This window comes from Agelaius phoeniceus, chromosome 17, assembly GCF_051311805.1.
Source record: "Agelaius phoeniceus isolate bAgePho1 chromosome 17, bAgePho1.hap1, whole genome shotgun sequence".
NCBI lineage: Eukaryota > Metazoa > Chordata > Aves > Passeriformes > Icteridae > Agelaius > Agelaius phoeniceus.
The window spans coordinates 12,696,092-12,719,568 of record NC_135281.1 but is presented as its reverse complement, the minus strand read 5'-3'; the positions used below and the strand labels follow the sequence as shown (position 1 = coordinate 12,719,568).

Below are 23,477 nucleotides of genomic sequence, written 5' to 3'. Positions count from 1 at the left end.
AGCTGCTTTCTGTCCTCAGCTGAGGGCAGGAGGGGCAGGAAAGAAAGGGCAGAGGTGCAGGATTTGCACTTAGGGCGCTTTGTGAGCACCTCAAATAGGCAATGGTAACAAGTAAATGGAAAGTGCTAGAAGGCAGCACAGGAACAATTTCAGGATGGTAGGAGAGTGCATAGAGCCACAGACAGTGCAGTGTCACTTTTTGTTTCAAAACATGAATTATGTCCCTGCTAAGTAATACCAGTTGTTAGCAATGCTGGTACTCTCGATTCTTTGTGCTTTTCCCATGTTCCTACATCCTGAGTTGCCGAGATCCTTATCTGCAAAAATTCTTCCAGATTATTCTACTGGGGTCAAATCACAAAGGATCTGTAATGTGCTAATACTGAGCAGATTCACAACAGAACCTGCGCACTCCTTTGCAGGAGACCATCAGAAATTGAAAATAATCCAAGTAAAGAGCATTACTATCACTATTTTCAGTAATTTTCAGAGCACCACGTATGCAGCCTGAGCCAGGCTGCAGCCAGACACTGACTGCTGAAGACTTTTCTGAGCATGTACCCAGGATTTCAGGACAAGGAGATAACATGTTAATAGCTGAAAAACTGCTGATACAATTTCAGTGTCTGCTTTTGAAAATCAGAACCATTAATGGTGTCAATAAATTTGAAAAAGTCATAGTAATCCAATTACTGCTATTTTAAAACACTAAGGTTCCTTTGTAGCTATGGAAACAAAAATGCAGACATTAATGAGCAAGGGGAAAAAGCCCTGGTGTTTCCTTGACGACAGATAAAAGCAAAGCTCCATGAGACCCAAAGGAGAGAGGAACAGAAATACCTCTCACCATGAGAGACAGCTGAAATCCAAGTCCAGTGCAACAATAAACTTCCTTCTGCCAGGAGTGCTCCTTCACAGCACCATTCCTGCCTTTACCCTGCAGTTACCCTTGCATGAGGCACTCAGGGTCAGAACTGCAGCCTTAGAGCACGTGGGGAGAGCTGGAGCCCTCCTGGAGCCCTCCTGGGGCAGGTGAGTGTGGTGTGGAACCTGGAAAAGCTCCTCAGCCCCAGGGGAGAGGCAAAGTGCCAGCTCTGAGCCTGCCCTGCTGCTTTGCAGTGTGGATGTGACTCATGTGCTCCACATGAGCTTGGTGTGGGCACAGGGGACACCACCATGGCACCCCCAGGGCTTGGAGAGCTCCTGTTCCCTGCAGTGCACCCTAAGCCAGTGCTCATATGTACATTTATATATAGCAGCTCTTCACCAAGTGAAAATCTGTGCAACTGTTAGATAAAAGTATGACACAGATACAAGCAGCGTGCAACTGCTGCTGTTATCACTTGAAATTTAGTTGGCAGCTCTCACAAAATTCACAAAATACTGTTTGTCAGAGGAACTCAATGTTGTTCAAAGATAACCTAAGAGTGGAATTGAGACAGAGCTAAATAAGAGGACACCAGTCAGGTTACAGAGCTATTTTTCAGTGGATAGCATAAAGCAGAATAGAATATTGATATGTACAATGATTAATAAAATAATAAAGGGAAGAGTTAATTGGCAAGTTTCTCCCAGGCATTTGGGAAGAGCTGAACTTTCAGAAAGGTCTCATTTTAACTCTATCCAGCTTATGGTATAAGTGAAGGTATCTTCATAATGGGAAGGACAGTGTATCAATTGGTTCAAAATCCTAAATTTTGGGATGTCAGTAGCAATAAAGAGCTGGATACTGAGCTACAGGAGTGTAGGGTTTCCTTGACAACACGTTGGGAAAAGACACAGCTATGTAGAAAGTTATGGGGAAAATAAAAAGAAATGCAGAATTGAGTAGTCTGAGTGGTGTGGACCATGGGTTTACTGGTGACTGGTGCTGGGGTCATGGTGATGGGAATGTTCTGCTTCTCTATTTGTAGTTACTGATGCTTCCTTTTATGGGTTTTGACATTGATCTGAGTTGGTTCAAGTGATCAATGACCCTGTCAAATTCTATTCTCTTTTTCTGTAAAACACATTAAAGTCAGTGTACTTGGGGGCTTTAGAACGTTCTGACTACTGTCAGTTGTTCTGAGTTATCTGTTTTACATCCGTTTTTCTGTGACAAATAAGAAACAGATGGAAAAATGAATACATCTGTAGTTTGTGCATGTACAAACCACTGAACCTTGCTGCCTTTTCGAGTTGGAGCAACTGTTCCTCTGAAAGCTGCATTGCTTCTAAGTGTGTCATAATGGAAATTATTCATGTTTGTGGTGTGATATGCCTAAAAAAACTACAGCTCATTAATCCTGGAGCCTATAGGACCTGGAAAGACTCTTCCCATTTCTCCTGCACTTCATCTCTTTTGTGGCAGAGGCACCATAACATCGTCCACTTTCAGCTGTCAGCAAAAGGAAGATTTGGGCAAGGAGGAAGAACTGAAGCTCTGCATTCCCACCCCATCACCGGATACTTCAGGAGCAAAGCTGGACTCATCTGCTTTTTCTCTCTGATGTCCAAGGTTTTTCTTGGATTTTAGGCTATCCTTGTAAATTAGTCCATGAAACAACCTTCACCATACCTGCTCATGGTGAATTAATACTAAAAACCCAAACCAAATAAAGCCCCAAATCAAACTGTGTGATGATTCAGCATTTAGAGCCTTACCTAACACACATTAAAACTACATTTGGAAAAAAGGTCTATGGGATTTTAATGGAAGATGGATTGAGGCTGGACTTTTTCCTTTTCTTCTTTTTTTCCTTTCTCCTTTGGGTGAGTGTCTGCCTGTCCAGCCCTGATGTTGGGCTGTGGAAAGAACCCAAGTACTTTAAAGGAAAAATCCAATTCCTAGTGAAACTGAGGTTGTGTCTGCAACCAGCTGAACCTTTTCAGCTTTGTGGCTGCTTTAGCATTTTCTCAGAAGCCTTGAGTCTTTTTCCTATGGGATCCATTACTTTTGCCTTCTCTTTTAGTTTTCCTTGAACTGACTTTTTTGGCAAGGAGACCCATGTTTGCTTCTAATGAAGCTTTGTCTCTCCCTTTTGCTGTTCAAGCACATTTTTGTCTTTAAGTTTTTTTCTCTTGGTATGGCCTGACCAGTTTGTGAGGGTTATACTCCTCTTTGGGTGGTAGTTCTTGCTGGCTCAACAAACAGAAAAAACTGCCAGATGAATCTTAGTAGTTGTTATGTGATGTTGATAGGAGGGTGGTAGCTGGCTGTCCAGTTTAAAAGAATGTGTTTTTTTGGAATATTTTTCTATATTCAGTTTTTTTCCCCCAGATTTTTAATAGTCACTTTAAAATATTCTGCCAATTCACAAAGCTGTGATCTTTGGGAAAAAAGAGTCATCTTAATTACCATGCTGGAGACGGTCAAATGTAAGATTTCTGTACATTCCAACTTAAGAGTTCATGTCTAGAAAAGAAATATTGCTACTTGTGATAACCAATATCCATGTTACACAATGGTTCTTCATGGGGATTACTCCTCCCATGAGGATTAGGTGCATTTAGACATTCCAGGTGCTACTTCAGCTGCAGCACAGCCATCAACACCATGGAGAAATGGTGACTTGGGAATACAGCAGCTACAGGGCCATGAAATAGTTGTCCATGTCATATTGAGACAAAAATGAGCCACACATGCACCTCTGAGAGTTACTGCTGCAGGATCTGTATTTGGTTACTACTCTTTTCAAGCTGAGTCAAAAAAAATTGTAATTAATTTAGAAAAAAAAAAAAAAGAATGATAATAAAAGATTGAGCTGATACCACTCATTAATAATGCATGATGTTTAACTGGGCAAAAAATATCTTCACTGATCAAATAGAACACAAAGATTAAGAGTTTAGAGAAAGAGTAACAGAAAGAAATTGTGGTTCTTTTCTTTTACTTCTATCCACACACAAAAAACGTTTACAATGCCAGGAAAAGGACCATTTTTACCAAATTGATTTAAGCAATGTCAGCTTGCAGACTACATCAGTTGTGCAATGGCACTGGGTCTGCATGAATGGAACCCTGCTGGCAGGCAGATTTCTTGTCTCTCCAGACATTCACTTTTCTGTGTCAGCTGAGCACACAGATATTTCTCCAGCAAAGTTTTGCTGCAGCTGACCTCAGCTGTTAGTGTATACATGGAAAAAGAATTTAAGTTTCTCCTGTGGCCAGTGGCCAGACCCCACTTAGTGCCAAGTCAGGCTGTACTGCTGTGTAATAATGGCAATAGCTGAGAGTTTTACCCCACAGACACAGAACTGAGGACTGGTTTTCATCCACTGTTGGGTGATTCACTGTTTCACTCCTTTATCAGTCTTTGTCAAAGTGTGGGATCAGCAGTCTGAAGCCCTCCAGTCCAGTCCTGCTGCTTTTACTGACACTGAGTTGTGCTGGTTTGCCATTCAGCTCTGGCTCCTCAGCCCTGGGTGAGGAGGAAAATGACTGCCAGGGGTGAATAGCAAGGGGGGCACCACCCAGAGCCTCCCCTTTCGCTTCCCTGTCCCTGTGCACGCAGCTGCTCTGCTTTTCATTGTCAGCAGGACACCAAAGAAATCCTGCTTGATTTGGGACTCACCTGGATGTGTGAAGAATGGACACCTGCACCCCACAGTGCACATGCCTTCTGTGCAAGCACAAGATTTTCAACCTGGCTGTCTCTTCTCAACATACTGGAAGATACAAATTTAGCAAGTGTCAGTCCCTTACTATCATGGAGCAGCTAAGTCATAAAGATTCTTTCAAGTTTTCAGGTTTCCTTCTAAAACTGTTTTGTCTGTCTTTCACTTTTTGTGGTAAAAAGTATGTTTGAGAAGTGTTCTTGCTTTTCTGACAAAACCTTCCACCTGTCCCTCCCAGCAACAGTGTGTTCATAACTGTTTTAGTCACTGCCACTTGTGTCAGCACTTTTATATCAGCTGAAATCCCATTTTCCTCTCATTCCCCATGATGTGACAGGGAGCAGCCCCTTTGTCTCACTCCTGTTGGTCTCCAGTAGTTACAACCAATATTCAAGCCTGTTTTCTGCCCAGTTCAGATCAGTAAACCTGAGGTGTTGCTGGACTAGTGAACAAAAGTGGGCTGCCAGCATGTCCTGGTTTTTGGCTGTGTTTTGTGGAATATTCAAGGGATAGTCCTGGGCTCAGATGTCCTGCCTGGCCAGTTGTGGAGTGGCTGCTCTGTCTATTGTACTGTGCTACTTGGTGCTACCAAGATTTAGGCACCTATTTAGCATGTTCTAAAGCACAAATATAGGTGTCCTGTGAAGACTTTCACTGGGGAAATCTGGATACCCTTCAGGAATACAAGCTTTTGTAGATTAATTAAAAAATAGCAGCAAAAAAATGATAACAAAATATTCATACTCTGTAAAATATAAAACCTTCCTAAATACTCAATTTACCTTTTTTTCCTTTAGAGGCTGAGGGAGCAACTTGACTAGGTTACATCTGCTAACTTAAAACAAAGCAACAAAAAACCCTTAGAAAAAGATAAAAGGAGAAAAGTCATAATTTTTCATTTGTGCCTGATGGGGTTGTGTGTTTTGGTGGTTTTTTTTTTTTTTTTTTTAACTGTTTGCAAATCTTCAGTGTAATGGTTTGAAACCCAGTCGTGTCATTTCTTTACGCCCACACACAGAGCTGCAGTAGTGCAGACACTGTAGCAGGCAAACCATATTCCCAGCATCGGCCATTAAAACTCTTCCTACAGCAGCGTGGGCTGCCTGCACCCCCTGCTCTCTCTGCACACACCCCACCACCCACCCTTCACTGTTCAAATGCTTAAAAAAAAAGGAGAAGAGAAAGACACTGAAAAAAGAAAACAGGATGCTTCTTTTGTTTCAACGCTATTCCAGGGACCTGAACCTCTCCACCTGCCTGTGAATTGGCCACCTAAAGGTTAGCAAGTGTTTTGTTGTCATTTTCTATGGACAGAGAGAGAATTCAATTCTAGATGGCAAGACAGAAATTTTAAAGTTACAGTTTTTGGGTTTTTTTTAATTGTGATGGTTCTTTCACTTAGCAACGAGAAAGATTTTTTTCATAAAACACAAAGCATTTCAGTTCTGGCCCCACTTCAGCTTTTCAGAGGGCTTTAATCGGGATTTCTTCATCATTTAGTCCAACCTTCTAAACTTTAAAAGATGGATTAGGGTTATTATTTTTCTGTTAGAGCAACCTGTTGATTGCAGTCTGCTGGCTGGAGGGTGTTAACTCTTTCCTAACACGGGAAATGCACAGGAGTAAATTTGATGAAAGGATAAAAGAATTGAAATCCTTTGAGGTTTTTAAGCACTAAAAATCCTATTTTTTCCTCATTGTCAAGCCACCAAGCATGTTACAAAACGAACAGATATGTTAGGCATGTTTCTTTTTAGAAATAGTGATGTAAATCTAAACTAGAGACATATAATAAACTAGAAAGCATTTCTTATAGCTGGAGCTGAGAAAAGTAGCAGTGTAAGAAGTAGAAAAGGAAATATTCTTGATACAAATTGCATGAAGAGGTCAAAAAGGCTAATACAGTGTTTACTTACACATTAAAATGTATTTTAGGCAATAATATTTTTACTGGTTTAAGCCTTTGGAGTGTTTTCATTATGGATATTCAAGAAAAGGAACATAGGAAAATATAGAAAGCTGTATAATAATGATAAAACCAGCTGCTATTCTGGAGCAAAGGGAAGGTAAAGCAGATCCTGTTCTTCCTAAAAGATTTTAATACTGTATTCTGGCACAATATTTACAGAAATTATTGTTTTAAAAAGCCCAACCTAACCAGCTTTGCTGATATTATACAACTGTAGAAGTAAGTGTCAAAAATATTTGTCCTTAGGATATGGTACAAGAATTTCTAAGTTCCCCCAGCAGGTTTTCCAGTGGCTTTGTACTTTAATAACACACTAAGAAGGGCAGAACTTCAGAACAATGACTCGTTCTGAGCAGCAAGATTTCCCAAAGTCAGAATTTGAGATGTGACCATGGAAAGACCCTAAAGGTTTCAGGAGATGATGGAATTAAACACTTCCAGCCTGATTCTGCAGGGAACTGAGGCTCCCAACTTTGTTCAGGAGGTACCGGCAGCGTGCGGGCTGCGGGTGGAACTGGCAGAGTTGTGAGATCAGACACAGCCCTTAAGAACAAGGGGAAAGGTGAACTCAGTACTTCTGTTATGAGATCTTTCAAGATAGGAAGTCAAACTGAGAAAAGAGCAAAGGCAGAAATAGTTTCCAAGTAAAATGAGATTAACAGTCATTGCTGGGCTAACCAGGAAATGTGTCGGTTCCATTTTGCTTGATGAATTGAGAACTAAAAATCTCCAGACCTGGGGTACACTCACAAACATTTTGCTTCCATCACAGAAGGGGTGTTTAAAGTGCCTGCACAAAGTTTATTTCAAACCCTATGGTTCACTGTGACTTTATGATGCTAAGATTGAAGTAGAAGTTTTGTGTGGTCTGTCAAGGGAGTTGTGCTGGCTGTCAGTGTTGGATGAGCAAATGGAAATGATAATCCCACTGTCTGCATCTTCCTCTGACAGTAAGATACTGTGTGCTGCTCTCAGCATCACTGCCCTCCCAGGAAAAAATAATAATTAGCAATCCTGGAAGAGACTTTCTTTTTGTTTAACTTTGTGAAGTTCATTAAAACATGTAGTTGTAGGGTCCTCAGAATCTATTTCCTCACCAGCACAAGAGGAATGTTTATTGCTGCTTTCACTTGCTCTCACCCCTGACAAAACTCTGTAGGTGTCCTTGAAAGATGCAGGGTTTTAAACACCTGGGGTGGGACCTTTTCCACTTGGGACCCAGAAATGTGTATTAATGATGTGTGGGTTTAACTCCTCACATCCTGATGGGGACATGAATTGAGAGAGGAGAGCAGCCCCAGAACTCCCTCCTGTGCAGCCCCTGACAGCAGGCTCAGCTTTGTGCATAGTTTAAATTGACACTGTGCTGTCTATTGAGACAACTGAAGTTAGCTGAGTTTCTCTGAGCAGGACAGTATTTTGTACCTAAATGAATATAAATAATCTTGCTTAGAGATTGCAGCTGAGGAAGCATCACATAAGTAGATTGATTAGAAAGAGAAAAGAAAAACCCCTAATTTCAAACAGAGCTAATGCAGTGTAATACTGGTGCTCTGAATTTTGTTACTTCTAGCCATTACAGCAGCCTGTTCATCCACATAAATGGGAAGAATCACAGGATGCTGTGAAGGACCCTGATTCCAGAGTCACTTATTCAAGATTTAGAGATTTTAGATCATGCTTCAAAAGGTTCTGCTAAGCCCTGAAACCTCTGTGATAGTGGCAAATATCCAGACAGCCACTTGCTTTTGTTGTAACTTGCTTTAATTAATTATTGCCTCCTTAAGCCTCTCAGGGTAAACAGTTTGCTGTTTTAGCATTTGGAATTCGATACTGAGTGATGTAAATAATGAATTTTAAATGCTTATACATGTTTTCAATTTGATACTAGGTCCAGCATACTGCTGCAATTATTGGTACTGTTGAAATTGTGTCCCTTTTAAGTAAATTCACCTTAACTTAATAATAGTCAATCTCAAAGTGGAATAAAATATAATGGGCTCCAGAAATGTGATCAAACTGAAGACAAACTAATTTTGACTGGTTATGTAAAATGCCCATAATCATCTGTTTGTATGATTTGATTCATACCAGTGTTCTATTATAAGATGTGCATCTTTTTTCCCCGTTGGTTTGTTGACTGTAGCATGCAGTAATCCTCCAGAAGATCTCACTTAGAGGTGAGAACACATTCCTTTAGGAAAGTATCTCCCAGCAGAGCTGAAACTATTTGCTGCATGTAATTCTCTCCATCTGGACAGACTGAGTCTGTAGAGCAGAAGCATGAGTCACTGTAAAGCAGTTCAGAATGTCAAGTATTTTCTAGATTCACAGATTTGAAGTGTCTGCAGTGCCATTACCAATTACTGGGAGCATTTCAGGGTATGGGAGAAACCAGGAGGATTTTAAGCAGTAATCCTGGGTCCTGTTAAGAGCTTTTCTGCCCCTATGTGACAGGCAAGAAAGATGGGAAGAACAAGACAGAAATATTTCACCACCACCAAAATTAGAGGCCTGCTAAATCAGGGCTCCAGAAATAAATGGAAAGCAATTCAAACAGCAGGCAAAACTCTCCAGGATCAATAAAGCTGTTTGAAATGAAAATCCACTGAGGCCTCTGGCATTAGTCTATCACCAGAATTATTAAAAGAAAGAGCTCCCACTGAAGTGGATATTGGACAATTATAACATTACAGTTTCACCACCACCCAGCCAGGAACAGGCTGCAGGGTCTGGACTGGGCAGCTGCTCATCACAGGGAAAACAAATAAAATAAAACTGAAAAGAAAACTGTATCTTCCAAAATATGGTGTACCTAAGGAAATTATACATTTGTAGCATTATACATTTGTAGCATTATTGGGAATGCATATTCCAGTTTGGGATTCACTCAGTTTGCCAGCAGAGGAGGTTGAGCCATCCCAGTCCCTATTTTAAACAAATGCTTGCATAAAGAAGAGTGGCCCCTCCCAGGACCCCTCAGTGCTGTGCACTGTGTTGTTACCTGAGCACTCCTTAGGAACTCAACACACAAATAAAATCTAATTTTTTAAAATTACCTTTTTAACTGCACTTGACTGTGCCTTATCCCATTCTCCCTGCAGCTTTCCACAAGTTTATGGAGGTTTGTTGAGCATGTCCCAAACACTTTTAACAATCCTGAGGCATTTTCCCACCTGGTTCCTGCTTTCTCCTGTCCCACAGGGCACGTTAGAAGAAGCTGGTGGACAGCACCCACACTGGATAAATTTAGTATTTCATGTGTGCCAAGGGTCTTCTCTCCACCATTGTCTTCTTTCCCAACATATCTTAAGAGAGCCCTTTACTGTAAAATTAAAAGAAGATTAGCTTTAAGAGTATAAATTAAAAACCCTACCATTACATTTCAGGAAAATACAACTGAAAGCAGAGTACAAACCCCCCACGTTTCAAAGATTCTTTTTAGAGCTCCCTAATTAAATAATGATAAAGGATACAGAGAGATTGAAATGCCACTTCATTTTCTTCTGTTTCAACTCTTCCTGTTTGCTGAAGGTTGTTAATGTGACACCAATGTAAAAAAAAAAAAAAAAAAAGAAAACCCCAACTTCCTACTTCTAATCTGTTTCAAGTCTTTGTCCTCGTTTCTCTCTGCTTGCATCAAGTATTGACAGAAATGAGACTTTTTTGCTGAAATGCTGAAATGCCTGGATCAATCAAAGGTATGTGAACTAGAATTATTTCCAGACTAAAGACTTAATTATTTCCAGACTTCCACTTCTGCTCCCTGGTATTTAATCACTAAAAGCTTTTAAAAAAGGTAAAGACTCCTGGTATAATTGAGTATATTGTGTATGTTCAGAATGTTGAAAACCTGCTTCTGTGGGGTTACAAAAATAAAGGGACTCTGTCGTGTTTCCAGGTTGTACCTGCAGACCAGGGTGGGGGACTGAGCAATTGAGCTTACAGACTGATGCTCTGCTCAGTACTGTGTCAAAATATGATATGAAAGTGCAGAAAAGAAGCATTTACATGTTTAGCTATTGATTTGGTGTATAATGATGGGCAGTTGACAGAGCATTGCATGTGCCATGCAGAAGACAAAAATCTTTTGGTTGTGTAGTCCAAAATTATACAACAGTGCTGACAAAATGAAACAAGGTTTCTAAAATGTTTGGAATTCAGGAAGAAGTCTATAAAAATGAAACTTACTGGATTTAAAATTAGGAGTTTTTTAATCAACCTCCTGTGTTAAACTACTTTATACTTATAAAGTGACTAAGACAATTTCTGCTACAATGATTTTTTATCTGAAACTGCTCCACTTTCCAGTGTTCCACAGACCTGCCTGTGGTGCTTACCTGAAGTTAGAATTTCAAATCAGGAACAAAATAATTGTATTTAATGGGATTTTAGTGACCAGTTCTGACAACTTAAGAAATCAATTTAGAAAATTCTGAGCTGGCCAAATCCTTCATTTAGTTTTGTTTATTGGAAAATTTTCCTTATCTACTTAGGATCAAGTTCTTATGCTGGTAGTTCAGTGCCACAAGTTACAAACAGCTGAGAACATGGGGTGGATGCTCAGTAACAGAGCCCAGGGCAAAACCAACAGAGGAAGTTCTACAGTTGGGCAAGGACTACCCTGAATCAGCCCTGGGGCAAGATTACTTTGAGATAAGCTATTTTTGTCAACTACAAAGAAATACAGTGGCCTTTTTTGGAATAGAAATAACAGATGTGAAAAGTCTGATGGTATTTGCCCCAGTAGAATACAAGTCATGGCAGTTTCACTCAGGAAGAAAGTATTTTCTTGCTGTGAAAAGCAGCAAACTACCACATCTGGTAGAGATGTGTTATTACATTCTTAAAAGTGCATTAAGTATCACCATTAGCTTACTTGTTGAGCTTTATTTAAAACTTTATTTTAAATTTTCTGTCGCCACGTAGGTATTTTTGTTGTAGAGCATTACAGAACACCAAAATGAGTCTCAGGCTGTGTCGTTGGCCCCAGAAATTTAACAGCATTAAGTGAAATTACAGAGCATCTGGTACTTGGGAACCACAGTATGATTCCTATGAAAAACATCTGTCTGTGGTGGCCTTGAAGGGCCCATCAGCTCTGCATGGCCTGGAGGAAACCAGAGAGAGAAACAGTTTGTGCCACTGGAGCAGGCTGCTGGGGGAAATGTAAAATATGTGGAAGTGCATTTCCACACTTCTCTCTGGGGGAGGGAGGGGAGCAAAGAAAAGTGACTTGTCCTGTCTGATGTGGTGCTTGTTAGGTGTTCTGCCTGCTGGGTATGTAGGCTTCACTTTTCTCCTTGCTGTCTGTTCTCTACAGCATATTTTTTCCCCTAAACTTTTTAAAAAATATTTTGGAAAAAGTACTGCATACTTAATTTGTATCATTGTCTCATCCCTTATTGTATGCTGTGTTTAAATTTAAAAGTGACCATATAACTTAGCAACCATCTTAAATGGACTTGAAATGTTGATAACATCACTTTGGAAATTAGAGAATTCCACTTTTATTCTGTAGGGGTAACCACATTGCACAGTATGGATAATAACTTATTTCTTTAACAAGCCATATTCTTTTAACATTCTTTAACCATTATAGTCACTACTATGATAAAAAGACTCTTAAGTGATTATTCCACATAGAAATGTCAGAAGTGCATAAGAAAGGTCCATGCTTGATAACTGAGCTTAATTTATAACATTCATAAGGAAGAAAAAAAAGGCAAAATCTAACATTTTGCTGTGCAGAGATCAGTTCATTTTACACGTTGTTGTCTTGGATGGAACCAGTAAAAATTTCAAACCACATTTTGAAGCAATTCTTTTACTGTTTCCCAGTAATGATAACCTATTAAAATGATCCAAAGAAGTTACAGAAACACCACTAGAGATTATGCAGTAAAGCAACAAATTGCTGATTTCAAATTGAGCCACTGATTATGTTATTCCAAATGGGTTTTTAATGGCTATTTGCAAAAGAACAGCCCATTATTCATAGCAGCCAGTGCATCCAGTGAGCATAGCTGAGCAAGAATCAAGTAAATATTCACAGATCACTTGATTTTCACCCAAACTGTAATTACAAGGAGTTATGCCCCTAACTCTTTGAAAGAAAATGTTCACCTTGCTTATTTAGATAGTTTCCTCCCTTTTTTCTAAGAAAGAAATAAAGACAATACAAATTTTTGCTGAAATAAGTAGTCTGGACTGGCACCAACCCTGCATATATCAGGATAGATTTCAAAAGAATAGGTTCACTTTTTAAAAAAGAAGATGTTTTCATTTGGCATTGAGAGCATCTGAAAACAAGCAGTACACCATAGTATCTCCATTAATTATACCAAATTAATTTGGTCTACACAAAAGCCAGCTTTAATTTCTCGCACTATTTTCCTATGATACCATCTTTTCTACTTTGCAGATATTTATGCAAACCTGACTTGTAAAACAGGACATGAGTTTCATTTTGTTCACATATTTCCTTTTTACACCACTTGTTGCAATGTGTTTGGCCTTAGCTCCCTTAAACTGGGGAAGCACAGATAATATGCAGGCAAGTGTAATGTCCTGTGTTTGGAACTGGTTGCCCAAAGAAACTGTGCAGTTTTTATCCCCAGAGATTTTCAAAACCAGACTGGTAACACCCTGAGAGCCTCATCTGACCTCGGTGCTGACTCTGCTGTGAGAAGGTGTTTGGATTAGAGAAGTCCTGAGGTCCCCTTTAACCTCAACTGTTCTGTTAATATTGTTAATGTTAATGAAATTTAAAACCGTGATATAAATATGTAATGGAAATATGGTTCCAGAAAATGAAAATTGTATTATTTCTGGTGTTCTTAGAGCCTTCATTTGCAAATCTGAAACTCAGACTTGTTTCCAGTGCTTTGGGTACTCAGTGTAGGTTGTAGGAGCAGTTTTAAGTGCAGCGTTGAGTGTTCTTTACACTGTAACTCCTAGAGGAAAAATGAAAGAGGAACCAATTTAATTGGGAAAGGAAGTGGTGGTTGTCTGTATAATGCCTGCATGTGTGGTATTCTCAGTTGCTCATTTGCCCAGCCCAGGGTGGGCTGTGTTGTGTTATTTCAGCCTGCAGACCGGTGTTTGTTCTGTGTTCCCCCCGGCAGGTCCGTGAGCCCATGGCAGCTGGGCCCTGCCATGGAGGCCCAGACCCCGCCAGGCCCGGGCCCGTCCCCGCGGGGCCCCTCGGAGCCTGCCCGGGGCCAGGCCCTGCCACAGCCCCTGTACCTCAAGGCCCTGACGATCCCGCTGCTCCAGCCCGTCCAGCCTGGCTGCTTCCAGCCCCACGGGCCCTTGGTGGCTGCCAGGAGCTGCGTCCACCTCGATGGCAGCAACGTCCCCCTCATCCTCAAGCCGCTCGTCCCCTCAGAGGGCACGGAGCAGCCTCAGCCGCTTCTCCAGAAACAGCTCGGGCAAAGCCTGACCTTGAGCATAGTCAGCACTTTACCAGTTTTGTCGTCGCCAAGTCCTTGTGTGAAAGCATCTATTGGGAGCCCGGGCAAATCAAAAAAATCTGGGAAATACATCTGCAAACACTGTGGACGAGATTGTTTGAAGCCAAGTGTCCTTGAGAAACACATTCGCTCCCACACGGGAGAGAGGCCCTTTCCATGCACCACTTGTGGCATCGCCTTTAAAACCCAGAGCAACTTGTATAAACACAGGAGAACTCAAACACACGTCAACAACACCAGGCTGCCCTCAGACTCTGACATCAGTGGGGGACCAGAGCAAAATGAGAGATCAGCAGAGAGCACCACCTCTCCCCAAGGCAGCAAAATCTTGAGTAGCACCAGTGAAGACCAGGGGATGCACATCAAACAGCCCAGTTCAGAGACCAGTGCAGCAACAGACACTAAAAAACCTCATGAGCTCTCACTGCCAGCGACAAGCTCCTCATCAGCTGCTTCAGAAAATCAAGAAACAACAAGTCAATCACTGAATTCAAAGGCTATTCAGGGGGTTCCTGAAAGAGAACCTCAAAGTTTATCATCTCCAGGAGCTTTGCCAAATGGTCCGAGTCTGAGAAAGAAGATGCACGAGCAAAGAACTCCGACTGCCAATAAGCACATTCAGCTGCAAAGGCAGCAGGCAACCTCTTCAGAGAAGCAGTGGGATTACAAAGCCTTGGACTGCAAGCTGAAGAAGTGTGAGAGCACTGACTCGGGGTATCTGTCACGCTCTGACAGCACAGAGCAGCAGATGACATCCTCCAGCCCCCTGCACAGTCTCCACGAGCACAGCACAGAACTGGAAAATGAAGCTGCCTTCAGCAGCCCAACGTGTGCCTCCAGCAGCACTGCAAAGCCAGAGGCAGCTGACAAAGCTACAGCCTCGATGCTAGAGAAAAAGAGGCTGGAAGAACACATTTCAAAGCTTATTTCTCACAACAAAAGTGTGGTGGATGACACCCAGTTAGACAATGTCAGGCCCAGAAAAACTGTCCTTTCTAAACAGGGAAGCATTGACCTTCCGATGCCTTACACATACAAAGACTCTTTCCATTTTGATATCAGAACTTGTGATGTAAATAGGAAAAAGAATATTTCTCTTTGTTCAGCAAAATCTACCTTTGCACCCCTGGAGAAATGCAAGCCAATGTTTTTCCATTCAGTTCCCACCCAGTTCTCCACAACAATCGACACTGTGCCTGTTACTCGGAGCAACTCCTTGCCTGTTGTGGAGGGAGCGAGGATGGTGCATGACAAAGCAGGATGCTCAAAACCACTTTCTCTTACTAAGCACTCTGTAAACACAGGCACTGCTGGTTTGCTGCCTAGCAACGATCTCACTGCCAGTTCAGTGGATTTCCCTAATAGCCATCCCCGAGCTCTAGTCAGACAAACTGCAGTGGATGATTTGCCCCTAAGTAACGTGGCTGATCATCCTTCTCTGTCAGAGGAGCTGAAAGGGACTAAAAAGCTTGGGGCTGGAGAAGTAATCAGTGCTAAAAATAAGAAACACAATCAAAGGAAGTTGAAGATGTTCTCTCAAGAAAAATGGCAAATGTATGGAGATGAAACGTTTAAGAAAATCTACCAAAAAATGAAAAGCAGTCAAAATGCCAAGAAAATGAAACAAAGAGAGAATAAGATTACAGATAGTACAAGCCTGACTTCTAATTCAATGGAATCAGCCAGCAGCACTGAAATAACTGAGGAAAGAGATGGCAGGAGCTCTGCAACTGACAGTCCTTCCTCCCTCGTGACTGCAGCTTCAGCCATGGCTAAAACAGGAATGTCTGCTGATGGTAACCGTGTTCTGCAGAATGTGTCCTCTGAGGAAACTTCAGACAGAGTGTCCAACCTAATGGAGACATCACATTCCATAACTTCTGGAGCTGTAACCAGCCAAACTTCCCCAGAGCTCAGTGGCAGAGACACGGAGAAATGCACAGCTGGCAGCAGCACACTGCTGGCTCCAAGCACTGGTGAGCTCAGGCTTCAAAATCCTGAGTGTCAGCTGAGCAGCCACGGGAGGAATGAGGACTGCTTGCCAGTACAGAGTAGCAATTGGGAGAAACCAAGCCCTGGGAAAGAATCCAGTGCATTTGAATTAGATTGTAAAAGCACCTCACACAATTATGGGAACCAGCAGGGGACTAAGGAAAGTGGCCAGCATGGCCTGATGCCCCCGTGGGTCCCTTGCAACGACAGAGAAACTGCAGGGAAATCCCAGACTCTGCCATCAGAAAGGAAAAAGCTGAAATTCGAAGTGGAGAAGACACAAAATGTGATTTCAGTGCCCTGCCCTAGTCCCAGTAGTGAAACCACTGAAGTAAGTGAAGCAGAGAGAGGCCATTGCTCTGGCACTCAGTGTCTTCCCACAGCTCCAGTGAAATTCTCCACTAAAGCAGAGGAACAAAAATCAAGCACAGGAATTAATGAAGCCACTGGAGGTACTGAGAATGTGGAATATAGGAAAACAATCAAACTTCCCACACAAACTCTCAATTACTGTGACATCAACCTTTTTTCGCATCCTGCAGGTATCTCAAAAGCTTCACTGGTGGGATTTTTAGGGTCTGAATTAAGGGGAAGTGATTCCAATTTGCACAATGCAGCAGATGGAGACAACAAATCATGTCTTGTAAAAACAGGAGCAAAAGTGCCACTTCCCAGTGACAATGCTGTGGATGTGTCTTCTAAAAGCCATCATCTGCAATCTGATCATTTAAGTCCAGTCCCACAACAAAATGCCTTCTCTCCAAAATATATCCTTAAATTGCCCCAGGACAAGAGAGCTTCAGATCTGTCACCTTTGCTTCAATCTGAACAGGAGATGGCACCTGGCACACCTGTGACAGACACTTTAACCACCCCACCCTGCTCTTCCAGCAGCACATCCCTCCATGCTCATTCCAGTGATGCAGTTTGGTCCCCTTTAAAATCTGAAGTGAGACAAAAGGCTGGCAAAGAAGAAATTCAATGGAATCTTCACACAAATTGGAAAACTCCAGGATTCTGTTTACCAGTCAACTCAGAAACCACAAATATCTTAACCACAGCAGAGAACACCTTTCTTAACCAAAACTTCAAGCAGCAGGATATTGCAAGAGAGGATTGGAAAAACAAACAGAACAAAAATAAATTAAATTATCAAAGGCAAACAGAAGAGAAGTGGATGAGTAAAAGTACTTGCTCTATACAGACTCCAAAGAAGAAAATCTGCTTTACTTCTGTGTATACAAGTGGCTTTTTCATATCTGCTGATATTAAAGATGATAGGAAGGCTTTACACCACCTTTGCTCAGGAAGTGACTCTTTGATAAAAACATCAGTTTCTAGCAAAGATGCAGAGCCAACAATCCTGGAATGGGACAGAGAGGGAAGTCCACACATCCTGAAGGACACCACAGCACCACTGCAGGATCTGCAGCATTCCCAGAGCTCAAGAGACAACCCCACTTATTTTTGCCATTCTTTTGGCACTTTCTACTGCCACACTCTCAGCACTCACTGTAAAGGATTCCCAGTGCTGCCCCACTCTAGCAGGACCAGCTGCTCTGGCACTTCTCCAGTGCCAGGCTCCAAAAGCAGCTTCCCATCCCTCAGTGCCGAGCCCCGGCTGACCTGGTGCTGTCTGAGCAGGAGCCTCCCTCTGCCCTCGGAGCAGGGGGGCAATGCAGCCTCTGTCCACCCCTCCGTGCCCCCCTGGCACAGGGAGCCCAGCAGGGAATGCACCCTCTCCAAATACGACATCTCCATTTTCAAAATGAGAAATATTAGCAAGACTGTGGCATATGGCTTAACAAACACAAGCTTGAAAACGTTGGTTTCATCCTTTTCTAAAGGACATCAGATGCAGGAGGTAATATTAATAATTCTGTTTGCTTTCTCAAGAGGGTGTTATTGGCTGACAGCCCACCTCCACCCTCTTATTAGGAAAATTAAATAATTATCAGAAGTGTATTTATGAACATTTACAGGCATTTGCGATTACACAATTTACAATTTATATTTTTATAACATAAGTCTATATTAATTTGATGCATCAGAAAGATATATTTCTATGTGAATATTTAAGTTTCTTTCACTTTTCAGAATGCTGATAGTGAGAAGAGTGAATTTCTATTTCTTGATTTTTTCCCCTTTATGGGGATTTTTTAACATTTTTCTCTAATAGCATCTGTTTTCATTCTAAATGAATATTTGACTTAAATACAGAGTTGTGCTACTTCTATGCTGTTCAGTGCTATTTAAAACATGCACAGATTTCCAACTTCTCAGTCAATGTCATTCACAGTTTTCATGTACTTGATTTTTCCCCAATATTCTCAACAGTTAAGCTCAGACGTTCCCAGTGGTTCTTTCAAAAATATTTCAGAGCAAAAGAAAAAAACAGTAGTTTGCAAAAAGGAAAAACTCTCAACAAATAAACTCAAGAGGAGCCACAAACAGAAGAGGATTAAAGTCACCCCTAAATGGTAAGGAGTATAGCATTCAGGTTCACTAGCTATAGACATAATTTTGTTGTAATGCGTGTAAAAACTCCACAGAAAAGAAAAAGGTTTACCCAAAGTTCAACTTTATCAAAACTGTGAGGAAAAAAAGAATAAATCCCTCAGAAAGAGCTGTTCTTATACCACAGCAAACTTTGGGCCCCAAAGGTAAACTATAAAAATATCAATATGTTGTTTACTATTAGGAACAGACTTTTCTAAGCAAACCAGACATATCGCACAGAAAGAAGATGCCTGGTCAGTTGACTCTCTCTATGATTTAGAATTTACTGGTATCTGTCAAAATTATCAGCATTAACTTTTGTTTGAAGGGGACCAAAATGGTTCTGTTTTTAATCCTGTCCCAGCTCAGAGCAGTTCGTGAGAGCCTTTGTCCTTGCAAGATCCATATCCTGAGGTGGTATTCACAATACCAGGACAATAAATATCAAGTTTAACACCAACTAACAGAACCATCTGTAGTTCAAAGGATCATTTGGTTTAAATAAAAAAGCAGGAAGAATTTGAGCATAAAACTATCAAGGGCACATTGTCTCAATCAGCACAGCTCCTCCCTTTCAATGGGAATTCCTATCAGTGGAACATTTACCCTCTAATCTTTCAGGAGTGTGGGGCAGGATGCCTGATGAATTGCTTCAGTAAGGAACACATATTGTGTGCACACATCCCTCTTTATTTCATGACCAAAATCAGACAGAGTGACTCCCTTGAGGACAAATCAGTGTCAGTAACTTAATCACCATGTCCAGCTCAGCAAACAGCACTGCAATTCTGAAGGGTCATAAGAACAGAAATAGAAGACTCAGGTCTGTGTCACCCAGCTGAATGACATTCTTCTAGGACTTTTTCCTGGTTTGATTTTCAGGTGCTGTTTTGTTGTTGTGGTTTTTTCCCCTGCTGGTCTCAGAATTTGTTTATATCAAATTTATTTAGGGATTTAATTAAGTACAGTGTCCTGAAAGCTCAGGTCATGCCTATTAGTAGGTAACTGGCCCAACTGGTAACCACCAAATGTAATTTAATTTTCTAATACACCAAACACCTGAATAAATGCATCCTTTTAGATTTACATCTTGCTCTGTGGATAGTGACAGTCTGTTGATTTAGGGATGGGACTTCAGTGTCACTCATTCAGAGTAGAAAATAAAGCAGAGTTGGATTATTCAGTGTGGGTTTGCTAAATAACCAAAATCCTTGTGTTGTCCTTTAGTGATGATGAGCAGGTAGCACTCAAGAAGTGAAAAGGAAAAAACACAATAACCACACAGCCTCAGGTGATTCCTGTGTGGTTCAAGTCTTTGTGAAGTATATTGTTTTAAAATTCCTGATATAAGAAAAAGAATCTGTTATTCCTTAATCCTTTTCTCTTGGAAAATCAAAGATTTACTGAATCCTAGAGAGAAATAAAGATCATAAAATAATTGTGGGTCTCTCACCTAAAATCCAGCTTTTGTTTTTGAGTTGACATAAACAAGCATCTCCTTCCCAGTAATAAACTGCTGTTAGACTTTAATGCACCTGATGAGGTGGTGTTGTTCTCCTCTGGCTGCTCCCACATCTCCCATATTTGTTTATCCCCTCAATGCCCCTGGCACTGCAGGTACAGAGGGAGGCACAGCCATGGATTTGCTCAGCTGAAAATGAACCGGCTGAGCAGGAGGCCCTGTTTTCCCAACAGAGCCCTGGATGCTTTGAGAAAGGGCTGCTCATCCCAACCCCCCAGATTTACTAAGCATAAGAAGTGCCATCCTCCTCAATCCAAGATGCAAGGTAAGTATTTGGAATATTTGTGTGGGAATATTATTCCAGTGATATAATGAGAAATGTAGCAAGTTCAAGCAGGGTGGTGGTGGGGGGGTGTGATAAAAATCAAAGTTTAACCAACCTCTTTTCAATAGAAAATTATCTACACCAGCAAAAAGACACATCATATTCCACCTCAGACAAACAACTTTGCAGAAGGAAAAAAGAAGCAAAGAATAACTCAGGAATATCTTCCCATACTGAAAACCTAAACCATGTTAAACAAAAAGACAAAATGGATAAAAAAGTAGGTATTGTACCTTAATTCTTGTATTATTTTTTATTAACAGAAAAAAGAAGGGTTAATTAAAACCTGAATTATATTCAGCTATTTTAAAGTTGAAATTGAAACTATTTTGTATCACAGATTTTGGTTAAAATGTTTAAAAATGTGTTAAAGGTATTTTTTGGGGTTAAAATAAAATGAAAACTTACTAATGTTAGAATTAGCTAAAATAACAAGTAAACTTGAATACTTTGGATGAAATTGCTCTGGACTGAAAACTTTATGTATACATTTTTTACCCTCCTAATTTCTACAGGACATTTCTGGGCAAATCAGGGAACACCCAAGAACAAACGCCTCTGTCCAGAACATTACAGCTCCTCTGGGAATAGCTGTGACAGCTCATTCCTTTTCCTCCAGAGCTGATACATCCCTGCAGGGGTTCAGCAGGGACGTGGCCATTTGCTGCTGGGTGACACAGCCCCTCGTGCTGCAGCCATCCCTGCCCGGGCAATCCCGGCCAAGCCCTCGGAGCCACCCCCTGGCAGCTTCCTTTGGGTCTTGTCCTGAATTTACAAACACAGACAGAGGTGACCAGCCTGACAGCACAAACCCAGAGGCTGCTGCTCCTCTTTCCTTACATCCAGGAGGAAGCCAGGAAAACATACTGAGGGTAGAGTCAGAGAGCCAAATATTTGGGATATCAGAGCCAGTGATCCAGGCTGCTGGAAGGGAGAAAGCTCCGAGTGAAGAAAACACGGATTCACCTCGCACAGAGAGCTCAGCTCCCAGTTCCCAGCCAGGATGTTCACGTTTGTTTGGATCCCAAGCAGAGTCTGCTCCTGAGACAGTCACGAGGGCTCAGTTACCCAGCAGGGAGCACTCACAGAGGGCAAACTTAGCTCAGCATCTCCTGGAGCTGCACGGAAGCACAGACAAGAGCAGATCCCACCTGCAGCCCAATCCCTATGGAAGGCCACAGGGAACAGCTACTGCTACCTTTAAGAAGTCCCCAATGACTCTCAAATCCCCTGAGTTCAAGAGTTACTCTGCAACACCCCCCAAGACATACAAAAAGAGAGGTTTAGAGATGATGAGGAAACAAACGCGGGTGGAATATGATGACACGAGCAGTGATGATGAGGACAGGCTGGTTATAGAAATATAGCAGCAGGCTGCTGCCAGGGCTTGTGTGCCAGCCTGGAAATGCCAGGGATCTTTGATCCATAGTTCTGAAACACCTTAACATCAGCAAAGCCATTCCTCTGTGCCAGAGGCAACACCCTCTTTGGAAGAGCCCTTCCTTTCAAAGACTCAACCTTTTTAAAAAAATTCTCACTTGAGGCTGGCATGGCACATTTCCATGCAAGAGGCAGCCCTGTGCTCCTGACAGGTTTCCAGCATTGTTAATGTTCCTGCCAGTCTCAGAATTCCCACAAGTGCTGCCTGCCCGTGGGTGTGTTACTCCAAGCCTGCAGTGGATTGGGTTTCTTCAACAATGCAGCTGCAGCAGCTTCCTCAGCTCAGATTTCCTGCAAGGGTTCACTTGTGTTCCCTTCTCTATATTCCTGTTTCTGTAGTCACGGCCTCTGTACTGGGAGTGACACACTGGCATTAAGGGCAAGATCTGTTCCCTAAGTTTCTGTGATATTGGAAGAGCCTGGAAAAATGCTGGTCTTTTTCCATGTTGCACAAATGTCAATGCTTCTGTGTGAGAGATGACACAAGCATGCTTTGCTTTGTGTTTTGTGCCTTTTATGCCAAGATCTACTCAAATATTCTTGATTTTTAGGTGGAGAATATGGGTGTTAGCTGTTGGTATTTCCTTGTGGTAAAATTTCTGACAAGGATTTTCTCATTATATTTGTCACATTGTGCTCCAACTGATGTCATCTGGAATGTTTCATTTTTATTGTAATTTTAACTGCAATGATGCCATTTTATGGAGGATAAAGAAGCTATATGGCAGAGCTTGTTTTCTTTTTTTAACAAGTTTTGTGCTACAAACCCTAAAATTTACTGGTTTCTATGTGAATAAATAATTAGATATTTCAATTTGACCAGTGTGTTGACTTGCTTGATTAAACTGATGAACACTAAAAACAATCCACTTCTACATTATAGTTGAATTGTGTACTTAAACTTCTCCTGCTCTTGTATTCTGATTCATACATAGGGATTAATGGATTAACCTACATGGGATATTTGGAGTTGCTTTTTAGTCATGCTCAGGCAAAAGATTAAACAGATCATACAAAGAAATATGTACAAATTATCTGAAACAAATATATGTGTATGTGTAAAAAAATGCCCAAACAGCTCAGAGAGATAAACCACGTGCCAAGTCCTGTGCAATTCCTGTGTGTTTGGATGCCCTACAAATGTGACAAGGCTTGAGGTTGTCACAACAGAGCTTCACATTTATTCTTTATCTTGTTCAGTATTTGTGCTCACAAACTGGTGGGTATTGGGGTGCAATGAATTGAAATAATGTGAATTCAATGAAGTACACAAATAGAATTTGGGAAGAAAAAGAGGAAAAGAAAGGGAGGAACCATCAATATTCACACAATATTGAACCATTCAAAGTTCTGGAACTTTTTTTGCTGATGGAATCACTCAAAGCTACAGCTGGATTCTGAATTTGTAGGAAAAGCAGGAGAAGAAGAAACACAAAGCTTATAGAGATCCCCATATCAGTGTTCCCAGCAATGCTGTTGGCCAAGCACCTTTAGAAAGCACAAAAATCATTGCACCAAACCTCACCAGCACCTGCACAGCAACAATCTTCACCTCTTGCCTGTGCAAGAGATAATTATTATAATACATGGACACGTAAGGAATATTCTATCTAAGTTTTTTGCATAATGTTTGTGGCTAATTAATGTATTTAAAAGTGG

The 23,477-nt window shown here is 41.3% G+C and overlaps 1 protein-coding gene and 1 long non-coding RNA gene across 7 annotated transcripts in view; one reads left to right on the top strand and one right to left on the bottom strand.

Annotated features, from left to right (window-relative positions):
* Window positions 1–23,477, bottom strand: part of LOC143695405 (uncharacterized) — a 67,667-nt gene that overhangs the window by 9,597 nt on the left and 34,593 nt on the right. For 2 of the 4 annotated variants that reach the window (XR_013184549.1, XR_013184550.1), the window contains exon 1: window positions 9,625–10,137. This is a non-coding gene — a long non-coding RNA (uncharacterized LOC143695405). Of the gene's footprint in view, window positions 1–9,624; window positions 10,138–23,477 lie in introns of those variants that run through there. The other 2 variants (XR_013184551.1, XR_013184552.1) reach the window with 2 other exon arrangements.
* ZNF831 (zinc finger protein 831) lies at window positions 5,606–22,637 on the top strand. 3 transcript variants are annotated; one of them, XM_077187329.1, is made up of 7 exons: window positions 5,606–5,874; window positions 10,210–10,266; window positions 13,693–17,896; window positions 18,370–18,512; window positions 20,149–20,318; window positions 20,447–20,598; window positions 20,894–22,637. In XM_077187329.1, exons 3-7 carry the CDS (start codon window positions 13,724–13,726, stop codon window positions 21,743–21,745), a joined length of 5,490 nt encoding a protein of 1,829 aa, XP_077043444.1. In that variant the 5' UTR covers window positions 5,606–5,874; window positions 10,210–10,266; window positions 13,693–13,723; the 3' UTR covers window positions 21,746–22,637. The 3 variants fall into 3 exon arrangements, with proteins under 3 accessions (XP_077043444.1, XP_077043445.1, XP_054500643.2); XM_077187330.1 differs by having other exon boundaries at window positions 10,100–10,266; XM_054644668.2 differs by lacking the exon at window positions 10,210–10,266.